Below are 23,416 nucleotides of genomic sequence, written 5' to 3'. Positions count from 1 at the left end.
GGCTCGGCTCGTCACGGCCCCGCGGTATCAGTCCTCACCCCAGCCGTCCCGGGAGGATCGCATCCCCACCGGGTCAACCCAGTTCCAGGGTTCCCCATTTTATAGGGATCCTAAGCCGGCATCCCAGCCCACAGCCCCGCTGTTTCTCCCCCACACGGGGATGTCGGCCCCAGGTTCATCCCACCGTCCCTGGGGTCCCACGTAGGGTCCCCCAGCCCCGGGGGCCGGTTGCTGACCCTGGCAGAGCGGGGGTTCATGCAAAAGCCGATCGCCCTTGGCCCTCAGCACTCGCAGCAGCTCAGGTTTTATTTAAAGCTAGTTCGGGTGGCAGCCTGGAAAAGCCCCCCCCCGGTCTGCAGCCGGTGACCTACGAGCACGGCCGGGGGGCTGCATCCCCCCCAAATACCCAGGGCTGAGACCGGCCATGGCCCCTGCTCGTTCGCCTCTTCGCCGTCTCCCTTCTCAATCGCGCAGCGGCTGTCCCCCCTGTTTGCATTGCTTCTGGGCAGGGAAACCTCAAGGCAAGACAGGGGCTGCTTTGTGTCCGGCACCGAGGGACAGCCTCTCATCCAGGGGGGCTGCAGTATACGTAGGCGAGCTAGAGCAAGGGGGAAAGAGAGACAAAAATATGATGGAAAATGGTCTGGGAGGGTCAGTCACAAGGCCGTTGTTTAAGATAATTCCCCGCTCGCTGTTAGTAAGTCTTCGGACGATCCATTTGTCCCCTTTTCGTGGTTCAGATTGCTTCCTTCCATTTGAATTGGGCTTAAAATGACCTTTGAAAACAAGCTGGTCGCTTCGTACCCAGCGGTTCCTACTCGGTGTCGAGCACCAGGTGCCCAAGGACTAACGAGCAAAAGCCTTTGCTGGCCTAATCTGAACAGCGGTGATAAATAATGAGCATCACAACAAAACCGAACCAAAACACCCCAAATCCTGCGGCTTGTTTGCTGCCTTCTTTTAACATCGAGGAGATCCCTGCTGCTGTCACGCTGTGCAAAGCCAGCGCAGCACCCTGACCTCCACACTCGCCTCGGAACAAGCAGACGTTTGCCCGCGGCGTTGCTTCAGTAACGGGGCCGGGTTAACGTCGCCTCGTCTGCCTGCAGCTCTCGTTCGTGCAGGTTTTTACGTCCTGCTGGAGCCAGGATGGTTCTCTGGAGCTTACACAGCTTATTTATAGTTTTAATTAGCGCAGTAAAAAAAGAGAGCCTCTGTGATTTATTTTTTTTTATGGTGGGGTTGGTAATTTGGAAAACAGCGGGGACGGGAAGATGCATTGCTGGGTGCCCGATAGCTGAGCCAGCTGTGAGGATGAGGAGGGTCCCCAGGGGTCCTGCTGCTGCGACACACTGCTTTCTTTTGCAGCTACAGGGAAATAGCTCTTCTACTCAAGCACCAATAAATTCTTTATTTCCCTCCCAGCCTGAAGATGGTTATTTTCATGCTCGCCTGAGCCTTCCTCAGCAGGATTTGGCTCTCACCATCCTTGGTGCCGCCTCGGGAGGCTGAGCAGCAGCAGGCAGCTTTCCTGCCCTGCCTTCCCCGGGCCCCTCACCTCTGTCCCGACTCCTGCCTGCCCAGCCCCACCACGATTAAGCACAGAGATGCCTTTTGGTATTTGTCCTGCCAGGGCAGCTGCCTGCAGTGAAGTCTCCACTGTGCCCGTGGCACAAATACTCTCCTGCTGCCTGGACTCAGCAGAATCCCACACTGCCCACGAGCGCTCCCCAGTTCACCCTCCTGCTGCGGCTCCCTGCGCCTTGAGCCCTGATTTTGGGGGGTGAGCAGGATTAAGCTCTCGTCAGGGATGGGAAATGACACACCTGGGCCAAAGATGAGAGACGCTTGAAATGCCACGGACCTCTGCTGCAGGGCTCGGCAACGTTCAGGGGTGGATTGTCCGGAGAATCTAATTAGGAATGAGCAGGCCCTCCCGAGCCGTAATACACCAAGTAATTAAGTGATTAGTATTGATCGTTGGAATGCCTAATGAGCAGTTATCACTGAATGATTAATTAATCCAATCAAAAGAGTAATAAAAATTCTGCAGGTGTGATTATATCTTATATTCAATGCGCAAGGGCAGTGAGATCTCTCCCCGTGGTGCCTGTCTCGCGTTTATATCCCAGGCACATGGAGGACCTGCCACCAGAGATGCTCGTATTACCGCCCCGCTCCCACAGCCTGGGCTGCCCCTGTGCAAGGGGTCTCTCCCCTCCCCAGAAATCTCCCGGCACTGCCAGGCCAGGCTCCCGGCAGCCGGCAGGCATCCAGAGCTGCTCTGCGTGGCACAGAGGTGAGGAAGGTGGTCCCCCAGGAGCTGTCAGCATCCAGTAGATGCTGAAAGCAGTCGATGCTTGATGTCCTCCCTGGGAATCTTTCATTCACTCCCTTGATTAAGTCGCTTCAGTTTCTCCTGGGTCACTCAGCCCACGAAAGCCCTGCTAATCTCTGCTAAACCCACAGTGTGCGGCGCGCTCGCCTCTGATCACTTCCCAGCCATGCGGTGGCTCTGCAGGCACATCCCGGAGAGCACTGTGCCCTTGAAACACGGGAGCTCTCAGGGCACCCACAGCCCTGTAATGGTCATTTACTGGCCCATAATATTTACCCAATTACATGATAACGTCATTCACTACTGAATAAATTACCTTGCCAGCTAGTGCTAACAGCAAAGTACAGAGCAGCCCTGACTTGTGAGCGAGGACCTCCACCCACCCGTCCCTTCGTCCCCTCCAGAGCACCCCTTGCCACCCACCTTCCTCTGGGTGGGATGTCAGTGGTGGGTGACAGCCGGGCACGGCGTGGCCCAACGTCATCGCCCGCAGTGCCCAGAGCCGCTGCTTGGCAGGGGTGTGCAAGACCCAGAACCGAAAGCGGGGCACGTGCTCACCCCCTGCTCATGCTCTCCCCTCTCCAAGCAGTGCCGTCAGGATCAGTCCCGTGCCCACAAACCAGAGGGATTTCTGTCCCGGGGGCTGTGATGACACCCGGTGTTCGCAGGCGCTGCCGCAGCTCAGGAGATGACGGATCCGGGCTCTAATGCTCTTTTCTGTGCATCCTTTAAGGATTTGAGGCTGATCGCCCGCGCTTCCTGCATGGCAGCCACAGCTGGCTCCGCACAACGCTGTCAGCTGCCTCGGCCTGCCTGACGGGCCCTGATGGGGCTGAGCGCAGCGGTTATAATTAGAAATGCTAATCAGCTCTTGTGTTTCTGGCTTGACAGCCCTGCCACCCCCAGCACAATCTTCCCTCCAGTCTGTGCTATGCTCGCCCCCTCCGCTTCCTTTCCAAATCCCTGCTACTTGTAATTAAGCACTATGGAATTGGGGGGGAGGTCAAAAGCTGGGGCTGCTGGTGCTCCTTGCATGCTTTGGGCCAGGTGTGCAGCCGCTGCAGAGCTCCTGGCTTGCTGGGGACGGTTTGGGGGTCTCACCCTCCATTTACCACCAGCCCCCTGGACGGGGGACACCCCAGGGACACCCCTGCCCCTTGCCGAGAGCCGCGGCACTGAACCATGGGGTGTAAAAGGGGCAGCCCGAGGGCTCCGCTGCAGGCAGCGCCAGGGTTAAAGGCAAAGGGTGGTGGCTGTGGCCGGGAGCCCTGCGGCTCTGCCAGCCCAGCGGCTCTGGAAGGGGAGCCGCTCTCATTAGGATTTCTGTCATGTGCCAACCAGGGGTTCTTCCCAGCTGAGGAGAAAAAGGAGCTTGCAAAGGAGCATGGACAAGGAGGCTGAGCAAGCAGATCCCTGCACAGGCTTAGCTGGTTAAGGAGTTATTCATCGTCACGGCTTGCGGTAGGAGACACAACCGGGGGATTCCTCCCTCGTTGGTGCCCGCAGACAGCCCCTGCCAGCCCCCAGCCCCCCCCCCCTCCCCAAGCCAGAGCACTCCTGTTGCTGCGAGAGCCAGGACATGGCTTTCTCCCTGGGCATTTGGCTCCCAAAGTCTGGCTTGGCAGGGGGGTCTTTCCGTGGAAGCAGGCACGGGGCTCAGCTGGCCCCAGAGGAGACAGAGGTGTGCAGGCAGGATGAGCAGCCCCGGCCGCGGTGTGCGGACACACAAAGTCCAGTGTGTTCCGAGAGGGACAGCATCCAAACGCGCTGGCTCGCAGCCGGCCATTCAGCGCTCTTCTCCCTGGCAAACAAGAGCCGGTGGCAGTATGGCGTGGCACAGACCAGGCAAAGGCTGGAGGTCCCAAGCCCCACCAGTGCCGTTCAGATGCTCACAGACACCCCTGCAACCTCCTGGGGTCGTGCCCAGCGTGCTGCTGTGTTACCAAGGGGTCGGGCTCTCCCAGCCGATATCTGAACCGCATCGAGTAACTCACGGCATTGGTACAACACAGCTGCACCAACATGGAGCAGGAAATTAATTTTATTCAGAGCTGCAGCCTGCATGGCCATCTGAGCTGTGAAATATCGCAGCATCTCTAAGTGGTGCTGTGCTGGGAGAACGCATACACAGCTTTTGGGTTTTTAAGTCAGCCTTCATCTTCCAGGTGTTCCCTGTTTATTAACCTCAGGTGGCTGCAGGAGAGAGGCTCCAGTTTGGAGGCTTGATGTGCCAAAGAGCAAGGGTTTTCAAGAAGGCAGCGGCTGCCTGAGCAAAGGAGACCCCCCCCTCACCTCCTCTGCCCAGGACCCCCACACATGGCCACGCTTCACCTGGGGCAGGCGCTTGCTCGCCACGGCATGTTACGGCACAGGCTGGTGGTACGCATGCGGGAAGCAGACAAGGGCTTCCCCCTCCTCCCCACACACTGAGCACCGCGATTTCTGTAGAAAGGGAAATAGGACAAACAAGGAGGTATCACAGAAAGGGGGGGCCAGGAGGGACAGGGCATGATGGCTCCGGTGGTGACGGACTCGTGAAAAGGCTCTGGCAGTACAGGCAGATGACTAGGAAAGCTCCAGGGCAAGTGGGATTGGATTCATCATGACTAATTGACTCCCTCCAGTGCTGCGGTACAGGTTTCACACATCGTGTGAGCGAGGTCCCGAGCATCCAGGAATTAATGAGGGTCTGACCCTGTCTGTGCAGCCACTTGAGTTTTTCCAGTGCAGACAGCTGGCTTAAGAGGCCCCTTTATTCTTTACATATCAGATCAATCGGGATGGTTATAATCTAGTCCTTGTGAAAGCTTGGAGCAGACTTTGCTGCCCAGCTAGCTCAAGGGGAAAAAAAGCAAGCAAGAGGGAGAGGTCATGATGATCTATTGATTGAGCAGACAGCGGTGCTGCTCCCAGAGATGGCTTTTGCAGCGAACTCGCCCGGGACAGTTTGCCTCTATATCTCTCACTAATGCTGCTCCATTGATCTTCCGTGACAGGTGGCAACTACAAGATTTTTTTAGCTGGAGTCATTAAGAGGCATTAATCAATAACAGGGGAAACAGAGAAACTGTTTGTTTCATGGAGACATATTCCCCGTGTGGATTTTAGCCCGCTGAGGTGCACATGTTTTATTTCCAGTGTCCAGGGAGGCCTGCCAGGAAAAGAATTCACCTTGTGCTGGACTCTGGCACTTGGAGGAGATCCTGAGCCAGTTGCAACACACTGGCAGCTCCAGCCAGACTGTGCAATGAGAGGGACCAGCTGGGGAGTTCATGGCATCCAATTCCAGGTACCCCAGCATCCTACCTGGCACCCCAAATCGCCCAGACCCTCTGTTCCCACACAAGTACCCCAGGAAGAGCTGAGTTCTAATTTCGCATGTCCAAAGCGCTGGGTACTGGTTTTACATCGTGCTTGTGCTAAATCCAGTTGCCGCCTGGCAGTGGTGTGATGGGTCCCAGCAGCTTGCTCAGGGATCCAGCCCTACGTTTGAGCTCAGGCCCTGCCCGGTGGCTCAGCTGGAGTTATTTGCAAGAGAAACGGTCTTTGTGCTGGAAGTGCCCCAGGCTGCATCCCTCCCTCCCGCCCTTCCCGAACGGTGTCAGTACATTTCCATTGCTCTGAGGTGGCAACACCCATTTTTCTTCTCCATGCAGCTCCTGTGCTCAGCCCCAGCAAGTGTCTGTGCAGGTGCTGGCGCCTATTTTCCCTTGGAGACCCAGAGAAGGAAGCTGGAAACGTGCTTGGGAGCAGGACGGGATCGCCTTCAAAGGTGACTGCAACAAGAGGCAGTGGTACCAGCTGCTCACCGCAAGCGGTGGGTGCTGTTGTAGGCAGAGCAGCCCTGGGGCAAGCTCGGGCTGTGGAGGTGCTGTGGGCTCCCACATGGGCTGACTCCAGCTTGGGGAATAGCCTGTGACACAGAAGCTGTGCTGATATTTCATTGCACTTGCGGTCTTAGCCCAAAAACCTTTTAGTACTGGTGCATAGCAAGGTGCTGGCACACCCTGTGCCACCGCACTGGCAGGTCTGGCAACATGGGAACACCACAGGGCATGCTGCTTGCTGCCTGTGTACTGGAGGGAGCACGGGGTGAGAGCATGGCTTTTGCTAACAGGACCTGCACCAAGCAGGTACCAAGTGATGCTTCAGAGTAAGGGAAACGCCCTTTTGGAGGTGGGGATGGAGATCCCAACGGAGATTGGCTTCCCTTTCCTCTCTGGCACACATCTCGCCTTGATTCCCAAAGCCCCAGTCTCCCACTACTCCAGCTCTCACGGGCCACTGCGTAGTGGTAATTACTGCAGCTCCCTGGGGAAACGGGATCTTCATCTTTGCTGTAATTACAGCTACACCTCCACAGCAAAGGGATCAAAGGCAGCAGGAGAGGAGGGGATGAGGAGATTGCCATCTCAGAAGCAGGTTGCACTGGCGGTGCATGCAGCAGGCACACTCAGGCACACGCTGGCTGTAAGCACCTGACAGAGTCACAGCCCTGAAAAGACACACACACAGAGAGCTCAGCACCATCACCTGAATCTAGCCCAGATGGGGCAAGTTATAGTGCTGTCGGCTGGTGGCTCCCTAGATGAGAGTCTCTGATGTGGGAGATACAGCAAACCCCTCTTCAGTCCCAGGTTGCCCATCAAGAGAAGCCCTTGGTTAACAGTTTTGCCTTCCCTGTTCAGTCCATCAGCCTCCAGGTCATCCACCCAGCCCCTTCCATGAGCACAAAATCCATTAGAAACAACCTGATTTCCTTTATTTACACATGATGTTTGGGAAAAAGCCTAATACTATTGCATCTGGAAAAAAAAAGTAATTCCAATTTTACAGCCTTGGGCCTGGAGGAGCTCAAGTACTGCAGCCAGACGAGATGCTGTTTCCCAGGCTGTGTCCTGTGCTTGGTACGCTCTCATTTTACTCAGAGCCTTGCGTGGGACGGATGGTGCAAATGTCTTGCAGAGAACATCAGGTGCAGGGGGATTTCCAGTCTTGGTGTACAAATGCAAATGCAACAGTAAGATCTTGCAGCCTCATGTTTTCACTGCCTCCTGTTTTTGGCAAAGTCTGACAGGAGAAAAAAATTAAAACCAGTGCTGGGGGGCACAGTGGGGTGTAAGCCCTAGCAGTAATCCTTGATGGATGGTGCATTGACTCTGCAAACACCCATCTCCAGCCTCACTGACAGCCAGAGGAGCAGTGCCCTGGCACTCAATGGGGCTGCTTGTGTGGTGGTCCTCATGTGGATAAGCATTGTGCTAAATCAGCCTTGTATCTTACGTGGATTTAAATAATTGATTGATTTTTTCAAGGCAGAGGTAAGACAAGCTCAGAGAAAGCAAATCTGCAAAAAGCATAGCTGAGGAATAGGTTTAGGTGTGTTAGGAGTGGCAGGGCTGGGTGTCCCAAGGCACCTGCAGAGCACAGGGACGTTTGCTACGGGGCTGGCAGGGGCTGCGTGGGGCCTGAAACCTGCAAAACGCTCCAGTCCCTGTCGAACAGGACCATAAAACCACAGCCGGCTGGAGAGAACATCTGAGCAGATAACACAGTTACTTTCTCAGAAGAGTCACTTGTAGGTGAGTGAAGATTACAGGAAGGAAGGCTCTGATTATCTAATAGACTTTTACAATATGTTTTCTCTCTTCATTGTGTGTTCCCAGACTCAGACTCCCTCAGGCTCTTTCTCTTTCCAGTGACCAGTGGAGGCTGTGCACGCAGAAGCCCAGCACCAGGGCAGTTTAGCAATCTCATGCTTCTGGTTTTCGTGCAACCCTGTTGCTACGTAGTCCTGAGGGTTACTGCAGCGCTCACATACAAACCACACTGAGTTAACAGCCTGGTTCCTCCCCAAGTGTTTACTCTGTTGTCACCAGAGCGCTGACGTGTTATTACTTACACGCACAGCAACTAAAGGGATGTGATCACGGGGCAGCAGGAGCAAACGCAGCAGTTGGGGGTCAGTCTGAAGCTCTGCCTGTGCAAGTGTAGGTTCGGCTGTGGGCTTCCATGCCACCCACATGAGGAGTGGCAGGAGGGCTTCACCTCCCATGCACTGGTGCCCTTCTAGGCTGAAACAAGTGAGAGGGAAATGGGGTTCACCCACATCCTTTGCACAAACTGCTCTTAGCTGCCATCCTTGCCTTGCCGAGCAGCCTCCAGCAGGCCCTGCTGTGCACAGCAGTAGATACAGCACAGCCCAGGTCAGACCTCTTCGCTGTCTTTGCCAGGGCAACGCTTTCAGGAGAAGATTTCAGTGATGCCATCCTACTGGTGTCAGCCCTTAGGGCAGCCTTGCTTACAGATGCAAAGATGGTCCTGGATACCAGTCTGTAGCCCCAGCTATGTGGGAGCAAGGTATAGCAGCGTAACTACATCCATATCTGATCCTGGGCTCTTTTGTGTACCCCGAGCTACGCAGAGGTGAGACTCAGTGACACCAGGCTCTGAGACATCTGTCAAAGTCAGCTGCTAGTTGAGACAGGTAAAGAGGGAAGAGAATGGATCAGTAGATGGATGGATAGACTGACAGAGGTCTGGAAGAAGTTATATCAGACGCGTGGATCATCTTACTGTCCCCAAGTCCCTGCCAATCGAGGCTGCTTTGCAGCACCCAGCAGGAGGGGTTGCTGTCTAGGCGCTTAAGCAATCCAGGTCTTCGTGCCACCTGCACTATCAGCCCTTCCTGGGAGGGCTCACAAGCCATGCACATGCGTGCCTTGACGTGGCCAAGAACGAAGAAGCCTGGCTGGTTGCTTCCTCCTCCCCCTGCTTTTAATGTCACCAAACCCAGCTGCTGCTTTCAACACATGTCCCTTGGCAGGAGGCGAAGAGAAGCAGGCCGCCGGGTAGAGCTGCCAAAGACGCCGTGGGAAGTCAAGGGCAGACGCACGGTGAGGCAGCGGGGAGCGAGATGCTGCTCTGCAGACAGACTCAGCCCTCCTTCGGCACAGCCTGTGCCTCCCGGGGGGTCCTCACCGAGCACCCACCCGCCTGGCCTTGAGCCTCCCGCTGCTCTACAACCTGCTCAGACCTGCTTGGCGATGCCAGGCAATGGCCACGTCTCTCCTTCCTTCCTACCCCGCTGAGTGCTTTTGCTCTCTTCCCTTCTCCGCTCACCTTCTCCCTGCATGCGTGGGAGATATTCTCCCTGGCTCCATTTCTTTTCCAGTCAGAAGACAGTCATCAAAAGTGAGGTCACATGTTGTTTCCAAAGGAAGCAATAAGTTAAGACAAATAAAAGATAAAAAACACAGCCAGATTATTATAAGACATCATAAAACTAAGGCCAAGGGTAATGCTCTCAGCTTTATGGCTTTTCACGGACCCAGCCACAGAAATCCCACCATCAGCGATGCTGTGTGGACCCTTCTGCTCACTGTGCTTTGCTGTTAGCAATCTTTTACCTTTTCGAGGTAGTTTTTTAAGGCAGCTTTTCAAGGTCCCCGCTGAGGGTGCTGGAAGATACTGGGTGCCACACGCACCCTCAACAGGCAGCGCCTGCTGTGGAGAATTTACTGCCTGCTCGGTGCTGGCTGGGTGCTTGCCCCTGCCAGTGTTTCTGGACCCCGCTCAGCTACCCTACCTGCAGGGTACACTTGCAACACATCTAAATAATTCAGTCAGTAGTTTAAATATGCAAAACATGCAGCACAATCCAGTAAGCTGGGGTTTTTTTAAAAGAATTCGGAACTGCTTCGTTCTGGTTGCTGGAGTTTGGGACGGCAGGGAAGGGGTTGCCTTTGCCTCTGCCCAAAACCAGCCATGTTTCAGGGGTGATGACGCAATCCCTGTTGCGTTACGCAGCACACTGAGGCTCACAGGCCCCTCTTCCATCAGGCAGTTTGTTATGATAATGTTAATGCACCGGGTGTCGTCATCTGGCAGCATAACCGCTTGCCTTATGAAATAACTCAGCGTGACAGCTCTGCTTGCTAGCAGGCAGGCCCATGTCTGGCTTCTAATCTGGCATCAGAAATCACTCCTCTTCCTTGAGATACAGACTAATATTAAACATTTCATCTGCAATACTCCAGCTAATCTGTTGGAGAGCGTGGGGAGAAGGGATTTACAGCCAGCCTCCTTCAGAAGCCCACACATGAAGCAAACACACAACTGCCATCCCCACCACGCCATCTCTGCTAATGCCGTTTGCCGTCGGCACTGTGGCCGTGCTGGGATTCGCAATTCAGTTTCCTAATGTCAGCTGGCGTTTGTGAGTTGAGCAGATCGGCTTGCACGATGCCCCAGTGACAGATCACCAGTGACTTTCTTCCCGTGTCAACAAAAGTGAAAGTCACGAGGATAATGCAGTATTGCTCCGGGCCAGCGTATGTTCAGCTGAAAAGGTCTCGGTGAGTTCCCAGGCATATGCTGGCTGGCACGGCACTGGAGCAAGGCTTTCTGAACAGCCTGCACGACACAGGCCAGAGGGATTAATCTAATGCTGTGTCGAGATGCTAATACAATAAGGGTTCTTTGTGGCATTAGCAGGCATCATGAGACCAGCTCTGAGATGTCATTGCCTGGCAGCTGTAGGGAGTGCCGATCTTGAGCTCTCCAGCAGAGAAGGAGCTTGTCTCCTGCTTCAAGCATTAAAGCTGCCGAGGGTCAGTGAAAATCCAGTGAGCTCCCCTCCGTTTTGGTGACAGCTCATTTGGGAACAGCCGCTACCTCTGTTGTTGAGTTTAGGGAGAGCCGAGGGAACCAGGGTTATTTGGAAATGGACAATCACTTTTTCTTGAGTTTTCCAGAAGCTGCAAAGCTGTGGATGCCAAGAGGATGCTCGGGACCACAGCACCAGGGTCACATCTTAGCCCGGTGAAGTCACCGCCACCCGCGGGACTGGGGTTTTGCTATAAAAAGTGTTGCAAAACCTGCTGAGGCCAGTGAAACAGTTTGTCAGTTCCAGCAGACACGCTTTCATCTCCCCTGCCAGCTTCACGCCCACAAAGCTGTTGGGCCTGATCCTGCCTAACCCCAGCGCCAGTGGGGAAAGCTCCATCCTGCTCAGCACATTTGTGCTGGTGGAAAACCAGCATCAAGCACCAGTGGAGAATGCGGGCGAGACGAGGGGCAGGGAGATGTGGCGAGTGGGGATCTGTCACAAAGATTCGCAACTGACCCATGCTGACCTCGGTCAGCTGTGAATTTTCGTGACAGACCCAAAGACCCCATACCATGCCATGAAGGGCACCCGAAACCACCACGTAATGCCAAGAGGGCACCCGAAACCCCCACACCATGCGATGAGGGGACCCAAAGACCCCACATGGCACCACGAGGGACCCCCAAAGACCCCATATGACACTATGAGGGACCCAAAGACCCCACATGGCACCACGAGGGACCCCCAAAGACCCCATATGGCACCACGAGGGACCCCCAAAGACCCCATATGACACTATGAGGGACCCAAAGACCCTACATGGCACCATGAGGGGACCCAAAGTCCTCCTCAGCAGGCCACGAGGGACTAAAAGCCCCCACACAGCATCATGAACAGACCTAAAGCCCCTACACCACGCCGTGAGGGTCCCAAAAACCCCACATAGTGCCATCAGGGACCCCAACACCCCCCACAGGGCACCATGAGGGGACCCCAAAGACCTTCCATGGCACCATGAGGGGAGCGAAACCGCCCCCATGGCATCAGGAGGGGGGACGCCCCCCCCCCCAGGGCTCCATGAGGGGACCAAAAGCCCTCCTCACCGTGCCATGCGGGCACCCGAGACCCACATAGCACCATGAGGGGACCCCCCCACGTCTCCACAAGATCCCGGCCCGCCCTGAGGAGACCGGCCCGCCCTGAGGGGAGCGGCGGGGCGGCGGCGGGCGGGGCGGGCTGGGCCGTCCGCGCCGCCCACATAAAGGCGGGGGTAGCTCCACGCCGTTCGAGTGCGGCGGCTTCTTCGTCTCGGTCGTTTACCTCCGTCTCGGGCGGGTTTGTGCGGTCTCGGCGATCGGCGGCATGGAGCTGGGGTGGTTGTTGTGGGGTGCGGGGGTGCTGCTGCTGCTTCACGTCCTGATGGAGCTCAGCCCCGCCGTCAACTTCGCGCTGCGCATCGGCTTCTACTGCCTGCTGTGCGTCGTCGGCTCGGCGCTGGCGGCGCCCGTCTGCCTCCTCGTCAACGGCGGCCGAACCGTCAAGAACATGAGGTGAGGAGGGGGTGGCCGAGGCGACGTGGGGGGGAGCCAGCCCCGCCGACACGGGGCGGGGGGGGACACACACACACGGGTGTCATAGCAGGGCCCAAGGTGAAACACAAACTGGGGAGATCGGTTTCAGTCCCAGCCTCTGGGGGGGGGGGGGGGGCTGATGGTGGCCCCCTTTACCTCAGGGCTGTGACAGACCCTCAGGTGGCTGCTCTGGTGGCAGCAGGGTTGCCTTTTGGCTCATGGAGGGTGCTGGGGGGGCTGCTCTGGCCCAGAGCTGGGCCCTCACCTTCAGGGAGACCTGTTTGGGGATGAGTGCCCTTCAGAGGGGCCTGGAAGGTGTGAGGATGGTGGCAAGCGGCCATGCTCCAGGGGCTGGCTGGGTTTTGGGGGAAGTCGCACGACAGCGGTGTTTGTTTGGGTTTGGTGGTGGTGTTTTTTTTTTTTTACCCTTCCAGAAGCAGAGGCTGTGCCAGCAGGGCTGCCCGCTGGCAGACGGTGTTTAATATTCTGCCCTCGGCCTGGTGCAGGGAGCACAGCGGCCATGCAGCCGCCCCGGGCATGCTTGTTGCTGTCAGGCCTTGCTGCCTGTGTCCTCTGACAGGATGCCTGGGGCGGTGGCTGAGGAGCTGCTGGAGAAAAGCAGCTCTTCTACATGCGAAGGTGCATTTTAAGGGCAGAGCCGGCACTTCTGCTGGCAGCACAGGAGAACTTGGGCTCTTTGCTTTGCTCTCCCGTAGGCAGCTTTTTACCTACTCTAACCATCTGTGTCTAGGCCAGGTTATATGGGTGTGGTGGAAAGGGGAGCCCTGTTGCCTTTGTACATCCTTTTGGATCAAAGGTTGGGCAGCGTCTCAGCTGGTGGAGCTGGACTTTGTTTTGCAGTGTGACTCTCGCAGGCAGGACTCAGGGTGGAGTGAGCGGGCACAGGGTACTGATGTGCTGCCTTGTGGGCTCAGCCCTGCCTGCCCGAGCTGATGGTCTGCGATCCACTCTGGTGCTGTGGCCCCAGGCACTGAAAACAACAGTCTGTCTCCAGCTTTGGTTGCCTTGGCTCGCTCAGGAGCAGCTTTCTAATGCACAGCCAGCTTTGCAGCTGGGAGAATTTATGATGTCAGTTATAGAGGCATTCTTTTTTTTCTTTTTCCTACCCCTAAAACTTTGTAAATCTCCTGTAAACTTAAAGGAATTCTTTGGGAGCAAGAACTCCTTGCACTGGACATCTCCTCATGTTGAAACTCAGAGCTGAATTTTGGCCAGAACCACCCTTTTCCTGTAACTTAAGCCCATCGTTTCCATGTACTGGCACGGGTTGATGATCCTGGTCATGTATCCCAGCCCTTGGGAGGTCTGTGGCTGAGGTGATCCAGTGAGCTCCTTTCTACAACATCCCAGTCTGCTTATTCTGGCTTGGGAAAGGGGGTTGGAGCAGAGCACGTGCTGGTGGACAGACAGTGATAACAGCGTCGCTGCCTGGTGCAGAACACCCTGTCCTTGCTGTGCTCCTGGCTCCAGTGCCAAGCTGGTGTGACTTGGAAGAGGTTGCCCTCTGTGTCTGATAGAGCTGTTTATCTAGCGGCAAAACCTCTCGCAAGAGCTTCCAATCTGGTAAGCACACTTCGTTAATCCTTGAAAATCAGAGGATCCTAAAAAGGCCTTTGTCACAGGCTGTGGAGCAGAGCACATGAAGCTGTGGGCTGTTGGCTTTCGGACTCAGGCTGTTACGGATGCACTGAAAAGGCACGTTCCCTCTCATTTTTTCTACTCTCTCCTTGTGTCTGGCAATAAGTGCATCAGATTTACAACTCTCTGCAGCTGTGACTGCACCAAGTCAGGATCGTTCATACCAGCAGAGAAGCTGCTTGCAGGGTTGGAGGGGAGTAGGACCCATCTGCTTAACCCTGTGGATGACGTGGCCAGCTCAGCAGGGCTGCCAGTCACCCGGTGGTTCTTCACTTGCTCTAAGCTCTGCCCCTTTGCCTCTTTCAGTGGCTCAGGCCACATCTTGTGCAAGGAAACGCCTGCTCCTTACTGGCAGGAGGAAGTTGGATGGTTGGTCTTGAGTAATGTGTAACCAGCCTCTCCCGGCAGCTACTGAGCAGTGTGACTTCCAGAGCAGTGACCTCTTTTTTGGTTGGCAGTCAGAAGGGAGGAGAAGTGGGATTTAGGTCAGTCTGGTGGCATGGCATCCCCCATGACCTCACCGATTTATGTCACCCTGCCTCACCTTACCTGCCCCCTCATCTCTTCACCCGGACTGCACTCCTCTAACCTTAGTGCAGGCCCATGGTGCTTGGGGGCTCTGCGGCCTGTGCACCTCCCCGTGTCCTTTCCCTGAGTGCGGCTCTAACCTTTGCAGCAAGTTTGAATGCTGAGGGACTGATAGCAGCGGTATCACTCAGCTGTGTCACCTGCGGACATTGGCCTGGCCTGAACTCTAGCTTCAAAGCCAGCGCCTGGACCGTCTGCATGGTGGGACACCCCACGGAGCTATGAACCCTGCTGTGGGTAGGAGCATGCTGGAGAAAGTTGTGTTGACAGAGGTGTGTGGTTGAAGATGGCAGGTGTGGGGATACTTCTGGAGAGCAGATGCTGGGAGCTGCTGCCAAGCCAGGATGAGATGCTGGCCAGGTGCTCATCTCCCACCCTGGGTGACAGGGGTGCTTTCCAGGCTGATGGTGCTACACAGCTCTCTGGCTGGATGCTGTGGTGGGGGAGAAGCTGACACTGTCCCTCAGTCTCCTCCTGCAAGGAGGAAGGCTCCATCCCCTGTCTGCCAGGGAGAAGGTGGGCCCTGAGGCAAGGCATCCAGATCCTTGCCAGAGGGCAGGTCAGCTCCTGAATCTGCTCTTGGGGAGAACAGAGCAGAGCTGGTGGCTGCTTCTGGGATCTTTGTTCATGTGCACGCTCCTCTGCCTCCTATCCTGGCAAATGGCTGCTCCCCTGCCCAAAATAGCCCCTGTGTGCTGCCAGCTTCTGGCTGTGTCCTTTGGCCCAGTTGGAGGGTCCCCAGCTCCCACCTGTCTGGGGGTGGCACAGATGGGCCCTGCTCCCATGGGCTGGCAGGGTCTGGGCTGGTGAGCCTGGGCTGGCTGTGCTCAGCAAGGGCACAGCAACCTGCTTGATGCATTGGCAGGGCTGAGTGGAGCTGCTGGTGTCTTCTGCCAGCTGGGCCCCCCAGCCCTCGGCACAGGGGAAGAAAGCTGTGAGCTCTGTGAACAGACCTGTAGATCCACTGGGGAAGTGAACTGACAGGCAGAAGCTATCTGCTTGCAGGTGGGTTTGCCAGGGGCACCTAGCCTCTGCCAAGCTACATGGGGAGCATCCTGTTTGCTGCTTGCATCCTTGCATTGTAAAGGGAAGTGTTTTTCACTTTCATTCTCCTCTGTTCTTGGAATCCCCTGGGGTAACAGCACCCCGTGTTTGTTTGTATCATTAAGCAGCATCTTCTGGCAGTGCAAGGAGCAGAATTGGCGGAGTCTTCCTTGGGTGACAGGTATGCAGGCTAATACCCATGTGCTGGGGAGTGGCACCTCCTAGGAGAAATGTTTGAAAAACTTGCAGGGCTCCGCTGATTTCAGGAAGAAAACATTGGTAACATCAGAGCAGACTACAGCCATGGCATAGGGGGAAGCAAACAGCACTAAATGCCAGAAGCTGGCAGCCCACAGGGGCAGCAGGAGGAGTGGTCCTTGATCCAGTGTTGAAACCAGTGTCCATCCCTCCTGGATGTTGGAGGGCTTCCAGTTTGCCCTCTGTTTGCAGGGCTCTTGCAGCTGCACTAGGCTGGACTTGCCTCTTCTGAAGAGCCTGTAGTGAGCCTGGTTGAGAGCTGATGCTGTCAGCTTGAAGGAAGCATGGACTGTCGAGTCTGGCTGTACTGGCCTCAAAGTTGCAATCAGCTTCCCCCAGGCTTCCTGTAAAATTCCCACACTGGGAGTGGACAGGGCTTAGCATGCAACTGATGCACCTCATGCACATGAGACCATGCAGAGGACACACCTGGGTGGACCACAGGGCAAATGAGACTGGATGTTCTCTCTCACAGAGCTCTTGTCTGCTTCCACCCACCCTGGGTATAGCAGACCCTGTGGCTTCCCTGCCCTGCTGCTGACTGCTCTTCTCTTCTGCAGAATCATCAAAACTGTGGTCAAGACCTTCAAGTATTTCTTTGGCGTGAGGTTTGAGGTGAAGGGACTGGAGAACTTTGAGATGGAGGGCCCTGCTATCATTGTGTCCAACCACCAGAGCATCCTCGACATGATGGGTGAGGAGCTGGTGGGAGGGAGGGAGCAGTTCTCTTGCTCACCATCAGAGAAATCCTGCTCATATCTCCTGGCCAAGCAGCCCCCTGCCCTGGCCAGTCTGTGCTACTGAGCCAGCTGGTCCAGCTTTCTCTGTCAGTGCTGGTTGCAGGAAGGGTCTCCCCTCACTCTGAGCTATCACATCCCTGTGCAGCACCCCAGGTACTGCTCAGCTTCAGGTGCTTCTCAGCTGCCTTTTACATCCCTGCCTCACTGATAGCCTGGCTGGCCTAGCATGTATGTCAGTGTGCCTGGTGGCCCTGCTGGGCACCCTGGGGCCAAGGAGCAAGCTGCCTCTTGAGGGGTCTTGCTATGACCTGCAGCCACCCTGCCCCTGTAATTCTGCTGTGTGCCAAGTCTCCTTCTGCTCTGTTGATGGCAGCAGAAGCCAGCAGAGAAACAAGGCACTGGCCTGACCCTGGTACTCTCCTCCACACCCCACATTGTGTTTCTTGTCCCATCTGAGTGCAGGTGGGGGGGTGACTGCTGGGTCTCACCCTCTGTTGTCACGTTAGGGCTGATGGAGGTCCTGCCTGACGATTGTGTCCAGGTGGGCAAGAAGGAGCTGATGTATGCCGGAACTGTGGGGCTCATCATCTACCTCGGTGGTGTCATCTTCATCAACAGGAAGAGCACAACCAGCGCCAAGATGGTGATGGCAGAGGTGGCCAAGACTATGGCAGCTGACAAAGTGAGTGTGACTGTGGGGCTTGGCGGGGTGGCATGGGGGGATGTGGAACTCCTGGTGCTGGCTCACCTGGAGTTACAGCCACCTGCAGCTCTTGGCAAGGCTGGCTGGTGGCTCAGCCAGCAGGAAGGGAGCACTGCAAATGGACTGCTGGAGCAGAGCCTTATCTCCCCATGTGCAGGTGAAGGTGTGGGTGTACCCAGAGGGCACAAGGAACTGCACTGGGGATCTGCTGCCATTCAAGAAAGGAGCATTTCACCTGGCTGTCCAGGCACAGGTAACAGCGCTTTGCTCCTGCTTGGGGACCCTGAATGCTTTTGCAGTGGCACTGTAGACTGGCCATGCAGTGGTACGGTTTATTTGCTCTCAAGTGAGCTGTGCTCCCAGCTGACAGCTGAGCTCCTCAGCCAAACCACCATTAGGTGTCATAAGTGCTGCCCAGCAGGAGCCTCTTCCATGCCCTGCAGGAGTGACTTGACTCCTGTGGACGAATGGCTGCAGACAGTGGAGAAGCTGCCTCTCGTCCTCTCTCCTGACTGCCCCAGCACTGCCTTCCCAGGGTCCCATCTGGAGGGCAGAGTGTGGGGGACAGGCGCACTTGACCCCTTAGCTCTAGGCTTTGCAGGCAGCCGCCTGGCAGTGTGGTGGTGCAGTGTCTGTGACCTGCTCCTGGGAGCACAGCTGCAGCACAGAGCTTGCTTCTGGCAGGGAGCCCCATGGGTGCTGCACTTTGTGAGCTTGCCTGGTGAATCCTAAAGCTGTTGATGCATTTCTCAATCCCCCCAGTTGCAATAGCATAGTGTTGATTCAGAATTGTTAATGCTAGTGCTTTAGAACAATATCTGGGCTTGGTCTGTGTGGAAATAGCTGCTCCCTCCCAGACAGCCATATGGTGCTGCTTAAATGCCTTCTCCAAAATGACAAGATCCATGAGCAGTTAGTGGAGGAGCAGACAGAGAGCTCCTTGGCTTCAGAGAGCTAGATCTCTCCGCACTCTTGAAGGAGCGGTGGTGCTTGCCTGGGCAGAGCTCCGGGGCAGTGTGCCAGGGATGCTGAAGACCTGGCTGCGCTACCTGGGCCCAGGTGGTTGCTGGAAGCTGGGCCACCCTGCTCGGCTCCCAGGTGCTGGGGACTAGGTGCTGGAGAGGTGGCTGGGAGGAGATGGGTGCCTTGCCTTCCTGTGCATGCTCTGCCTTGCTTCTCAGAACTAGGATGACTTGAGGCCTGAGGGGAAACTGCTTTCCCTAAAAGAGGTGCTATAGCAGGGATCCTGGAGAAGGGAGTAGGTGCCAGATCTCTTGCTGGGTTCAATTGGCCAAGCCCAGGGTGTAGCCTGCGTTGTACTATCCTCATTCCTGCCAGGGTGATGCAACCAAAGCAGGAGCTGGCTGCTGCCAGAAGGAAGGGACAACAGTGGAAATGGTACCCACCTCTGCTAACCCTCCCCCTGAGTCACTGACTGTAAATTGTGTCTGTGTTATCAGCACTGAAATAATGACTCTGTGCCTGCCCTCCTGGCTGTGTCTCTGCCTGTCTGAAGCTTTCCTGGGAGCAACTGATTGCAGCTGGCGACTCCTTTTCTTAGAAGCTGAAGGCACACCAGCTAGCCTGCCCCAAACATGTGCTTGTACAGCATGGCAAGGCCTGTCAAAACAGGCATCCTCCAATGTTTGCAGGTCAGAAAATACCTGAGTTTTGAAGCCTGGCTTGGGATGAGAAGCCCTGAGAGCCAGTGCTGACCTGAGGCTGAAGTGTAACTTGGCCCTAGTGCCTTGAATGTCCCTGTGTCTTGAGTTGCTGGGGAGTGGTTTCAATCCCATTTGACTCCTGACTGTCCCAGCCTTTGGAATTGGGTCTTGCTTGTGGGGCTGTGTGTGCCCTCTATGTCTGAGAGCCAGGCCAGGTCAGCTGGGCTGCATGGGATTTGCTGCTTATCTCTGGCCTGCCCTGAGTTGCTCCTCTTCTTCCCCAAGGTTCCAGTGATCCCCGTGGTGTATTCCTCCTTCACAAGCTTCTATAACCCAAAGAAGAATCTATTTACATCAGGTACCAAAGAGCCTGAGGGTCTTTACAGTCACTCGGAGACAGGGTTGATGCCATACCCATGTGGAGATCTGGTTCACAAGGGTGTGGGAGGGAAGCGGAGCTAGGGTGAACAGGAGGAGTCTTTCTGGGAGATGTGTGGAGTCAGTTCAAAGCACTTGGCACCAGAGCCTGAGCTGGGTTAACTCTGGAAAGAATGTAATTAAGTACAGTGAGGGATGTTTTCATTAAAAATTGGATACCACCTCTCCTTCTCATAACTGGCACAGCCCAAGTCATTTGGTGAGGGCTTGGGGGAAGAAGCAAGCATGCTCTGCCTCCTGACCTTTCAAAGCCAGGACCTCTCTGCAAGCAAACCAAGGAAGCTGGTCATATCAAAGCTCTGAAGTCTGTCAGTACAAGTGCTGGGCAGGAAGTTGGCTTTCAGTCAACTTGGAGCAGTAACTCTCATTTCTAGAAGGAAGCCATGCTTGTCATGTTCCCTGCCTGAATGGCTGGAGCCAGCCAAAGGTAGGAGGGTTGGACAGAAGCAGATGGAGGGAGCATTGGGTGCAGGCTGTGCCTGGCATGGCCCTGGAGCTGAGTGGGTCCATGGTCCTGGGCTCCCCCTACTCTCTTGGCCAGCAGATGGGAGCAGAGCAGGGACACCGGCCTTGGAAAAGGGCAAGTTCTGGCTGGTCTGTCAGTTTGGGGCACAATGGATATACTCTGTTTGGTGCAGCTGTTCAAGGGCTGTGTCTAATCTCCAGAGCAATCTCTTACCCCTGAGACCAGTGCAGCCTCTGCCTGTGCTCCAGGGATGGATGCCTGAAGCCCTGTGGGGGGATGAGGGCTGTGTGGGGCCTGTCCAGGGCAGGGGGAGCAGGGGTCCTGGGAGGGCAGAGAATGGTGCTCCTGTGGCATGTGGGTTTCTCAAAGGCTCTTCTCTTGTTCCCAGGCAAAATCAAGGTTGAGGTTCTGCCTGCAATAGAGACCAAAGGCCTGACATCAGGTGATGTCTCTGACCTCACTGACAGATGCTTCCGCACCATGAGGGAGACCCTCTTCAGGCTGTCAGGCTGTCCAAGTGAGGCAAAGGACTCATCCTAGATGCCTCTCCAGTGGCATCACCATGTGGTGGTGGCTGAAGGGACCTCTCTGTTGCCAAATACCGAAAGAACTTCTCTTCCTCTGCAGTGACTTCTAACTCTGGGAACACCATGGACTGGCACATGCAGGCTGTCGAGCCAGGGCTGAGTTTCCCCACTGAGTGGATTTCTTTTATGGGTTCATTATCTTGCAATGAAATATCTCCTTTTTCTGAATTTCTCAGGCATCAAACTTGTGCTACCAAAGGGCTGAATGACCAGAGAGGTGAGTTCCCACAGCTCAGGCAGCTAGTGTGGGGTGACAATGAAAACCTGGCTGGAGGCTGGGCTCTGCCTCATATGAGTGTCCCTGCACCTGTGTTCCTGCAGGCTCAGCTAGTGTTGGCCTGGCCCCGTGCTCTCCCAGTTGGAAACCACCAGGCAGCGGTTTGTATCTGCATGACCTTGGTGCTGCTCAAACAGGGCTGAGAATCAGATGAAAGTCCAGACTCTGGTTCTTTGGCAGCACTGGAGGTGTGGCATCCTCCCTGGAGCACTGCTATCCAGCATGGTGAAGCTCATGGGTGGTCTCTGGTGCAGGGCCTCTCTCCTTGAGAGACACCCTAGGGTCACAGCAGCATCTTGTACTGGGGCTCTGCATTGCCCAGGTACTCTTGAGCCAAGTCTCTTACTTCTGAAGGAAGCACCCAGGGCCAATAACCTCAGCTGGGCTGCAGATGGGAATGTGTGGGGCCAGTCAGCCTTATAGTGGCTTCAGGCTTGACTGCCTTGTCTGAACAAGTGTCCTTGCTCATTGAGGAGTGCAGCAATGGAGAGGGAAGCTGCAGTCTGACCAAGCCAGCATATGTGGTCTGGGCAGAGTTTAGCTGAATGCTGTCCAGCCTTGCTGGTTTAGTCATCTTCTAAACGAAACCCCACACTTGTTTCTACCATTCAGAGCCACCAGCTTGATTTTAAAAACTGCACAGATCTGTCAGAGTCCTGGGCAAACCTGTCCTCATGTGTGATTTGTTTGTGGTATGCCTCTGGATGCCATGTGTGACATGTACCTGGGTTGGCTCAGAGCTTCCTTGGTGTCGGGAAACTGTGCTGCCAACTCCCTGCTGTGGTGGTGGTTCAGCCTGGTTGCAGCAGGCATGCTGGTGCCTACAGTACCCGTTGCAGATGCAAAGGGCTCTGTCATGCTCGTTTTGCCACTTGTCATGGTCAGCACTGGCCGAAAGATGGTGCCTATCTCGTGTATCTTTGCTGATCTCGGTGGAGCTGCTGCTCTGCAAGGCTTGTAAAACTCCTGCCGAGCCACAGGGTGGGTGAGCTGCAACAGGGCTTGGAAGGCTTCAGCTCTCCCTTTGGGGGAAATGGACTCCTTTCCCTGTTCACATAAAGGGGTTTCCCCTGTGCTTTGGCGTGATGGACCAGCAGGGCTCCTGGATCCCTTGCTGGGAGCTGCAGAAGTGTTGATGCCCTCTGTGAAGAGCAAGGCTGGGTAAGGTCCATGGTTCCAGGGGGTAACCTTCACCTCCAGTTTGGGTTCAGGGAGGCTTTAGCTCTCCTTTTTGTGGTGCAGGGTGTATATAACCTTGAGATAAGCCACCTGGGCTACTCGGGTAACCAATGCAACTGGCTTTTGCAGCCTGTCTGGGGCTGCATTGGTGGAATTGCAGTCATATGGCATTTTAGTGTTAAAGCCTCAACTGGGAAAGGCAGGGAGTTCCTGTAGAGCCAGCGGTCCCCAACGGAGGGAGCCCTCGGGCTGAGCTGGTGCTGGTGGGGGCCAGGGGGCTTTATCAGAGGGGCCTTACAGTACAGACTCAGGGGTCAGACCCGCTGTGGGATGGGTTGGGGTGGGAGGATGGGAACCAAACCAGCACTGTGTAAGCAGCAGATAAAGGGCTGTCATGGAGGTTAAACCCAGGAGGGTCCTGGGAGGGCTCCTGGGGGGGATAACTATGTCTATGGAGTGATTCCTGCAGCATCCTTCCCTGGGAGGAGGAAGCAGTGCCTCTGTGTGCAGTTGTCTGCTGTTCACTTTTAATTGGGTTGAGAATAATGTTATGTGCTTTTTAAAAAAAAAAAGTACACCTTTGGTTATTTAAATAAAGGAGACTCCTGGTCTTGTGTGGGAGCTGGGGGAGGAGGGCTACTGCAGGAGGAAGAAGGGTGCTGACCCATCAGCTCTTGCAGGGGGTGGGTTTGGTGATAGAGGAGCAATGGCAGGTCCCTGTCCCCACCCTGTGCCCCACAGGCAGAAGGGCTGTGCTTCTGCACCCCAGCCTCACACTGAGCCACAGCCTGGCCTGAACTAGGAGGACAAATGCAGGCAGGGACCTGCCCAGGGGAAGAGGAGGGTGGTGCCCGTATAAATGGGAGCCCATGTCAAAGCAGGGCCCTGGAGCAACCACCGGCCCAGCCAATAACGATCCCACAGCCTCAGCGTGCGCAGCAGGAGGCTTTATTTTGGTACAAGCCCTGCAGCACCTTGTTGCCCACGTGGCTCTTCCTGCATCTCTGCTCTAGGCAAGGAGGAACGCGTACCAGGTTGGTCATGTCTGCTCTGCTGTAGCAGTGTCCTTGGGCTTGAGCAAATGGTGATGGGGGGGAGGTAGGTACATGTTCTGTGGGCTGACAGCACAGTGGCTGTTGGGTCTGGGAGAGACCAGCTAACCCAACAGCCGGTGCTCGTGCCAGTGTAAACACCTGGGCTTGCCAGGCCTCAGTCCTCAATGCAGGCATGCAGAGGGATTTTCCCTCCCTCCTTGGCCTCACCCTGTTGGCGCTACTGAGTGGCACAGGTTTG

General features: G+C 55.6%; 2 protein-coding genes across 2 annotated transcripts in view; one reads left to right on the top strand and one right to left on the bottom strand.

Annotated features, from left to right (window-relative positions):
• The window catches only part of FAM69B (family with sequence similarity 69, member B), a 10,354-nt gene extending 7,532 nt beyond the window's left edge, over window positions 1-2,822 (bottom strand). The window contains exon 1 of the mRNA XM_010571099.1: window positions 2,762-2,822. Within this exon, the coding sequence (XP_010569401.1) occupies window positions 2,762-2,822 (61 nt within the window). The remainder of the gene's footprint in view (window positions 1-2,761) is intronic.
• A 9,426-nt stretch (window positions 2,823-12,248) lies between these two features.
• On the top strand, window positions 12,249-22,428 carry AGPAT2 (1-acylglycerol-3-phosphate O-acyltransferase 2). Its single transcript, XM_010570803.1, has 6 exons — window positions 12,249-12,499; window positions 16,630-16,763; window positions 17,316-17,491; window positions 17,670-17,765; window positions 19,462-19,534; window positions 20,469-22,428. The coding sequence occupies exons 1-6, from the start codon at window positions 12,312-12,314 to the stop codon at window positions 20,618-20,620; spliced, it is 819 nt and encodes a 272-aa protein (XP_010569105.1). The 5' UTR covers window positions 12,249-12,311; the 3' UTR covers window positions 20,621-22,428.
• The last annotated feature ends 988 nt before the right edge of the window (window positions 22,429-23,416 follow it).

This window comes from Haliaeetus leucocephalus, unplaced genomic scaffold (genome assembly GCF_000737465.1).
Source record: "Haliaeetus leucocephalus isolate CR32 unplaced genomic scaffold, Haliaeetus_leucocephalus-4.0 Scaffold306, whole genome shotgun sequence".
In the NCBI taxonomy this organism is placed as follows: Eukaryota; Metazoa; Chordata; class Aves; order Accipitriformes; family Accipitridae; genus Haliaeetus; species Haliaeetus leucocephalus.
The sequence above is the reverse complement of the archived record's forward strand: the minus strand, read 5'-3'. Positions and strand labels throughout refer to the sequence as shown.

Coding starts and splice junctions, on each gene's coding strand:
- AGPAT2 (XM_010570803.1), top strand. CDS start 12,312: ATGGAGCTGGGGTGGTTGTTGTGGGGTGCGGGGGTGCTGCTGCTGCTT. Junction 17,492..17,669: donor AGACTATGGCAGCTGACAAA/GTGAGTGTGACT, acceptor CCCCATGTGCAG/GTGAAGGTGTGGGTGTACCC. Junction 19,535..20,468: donor GAAGAATCTATTTACATCAG/GTACCAAAGAGC, acceptor TCTTGTTCCCAG/GCAAAATCAAGGTTGAGGTT.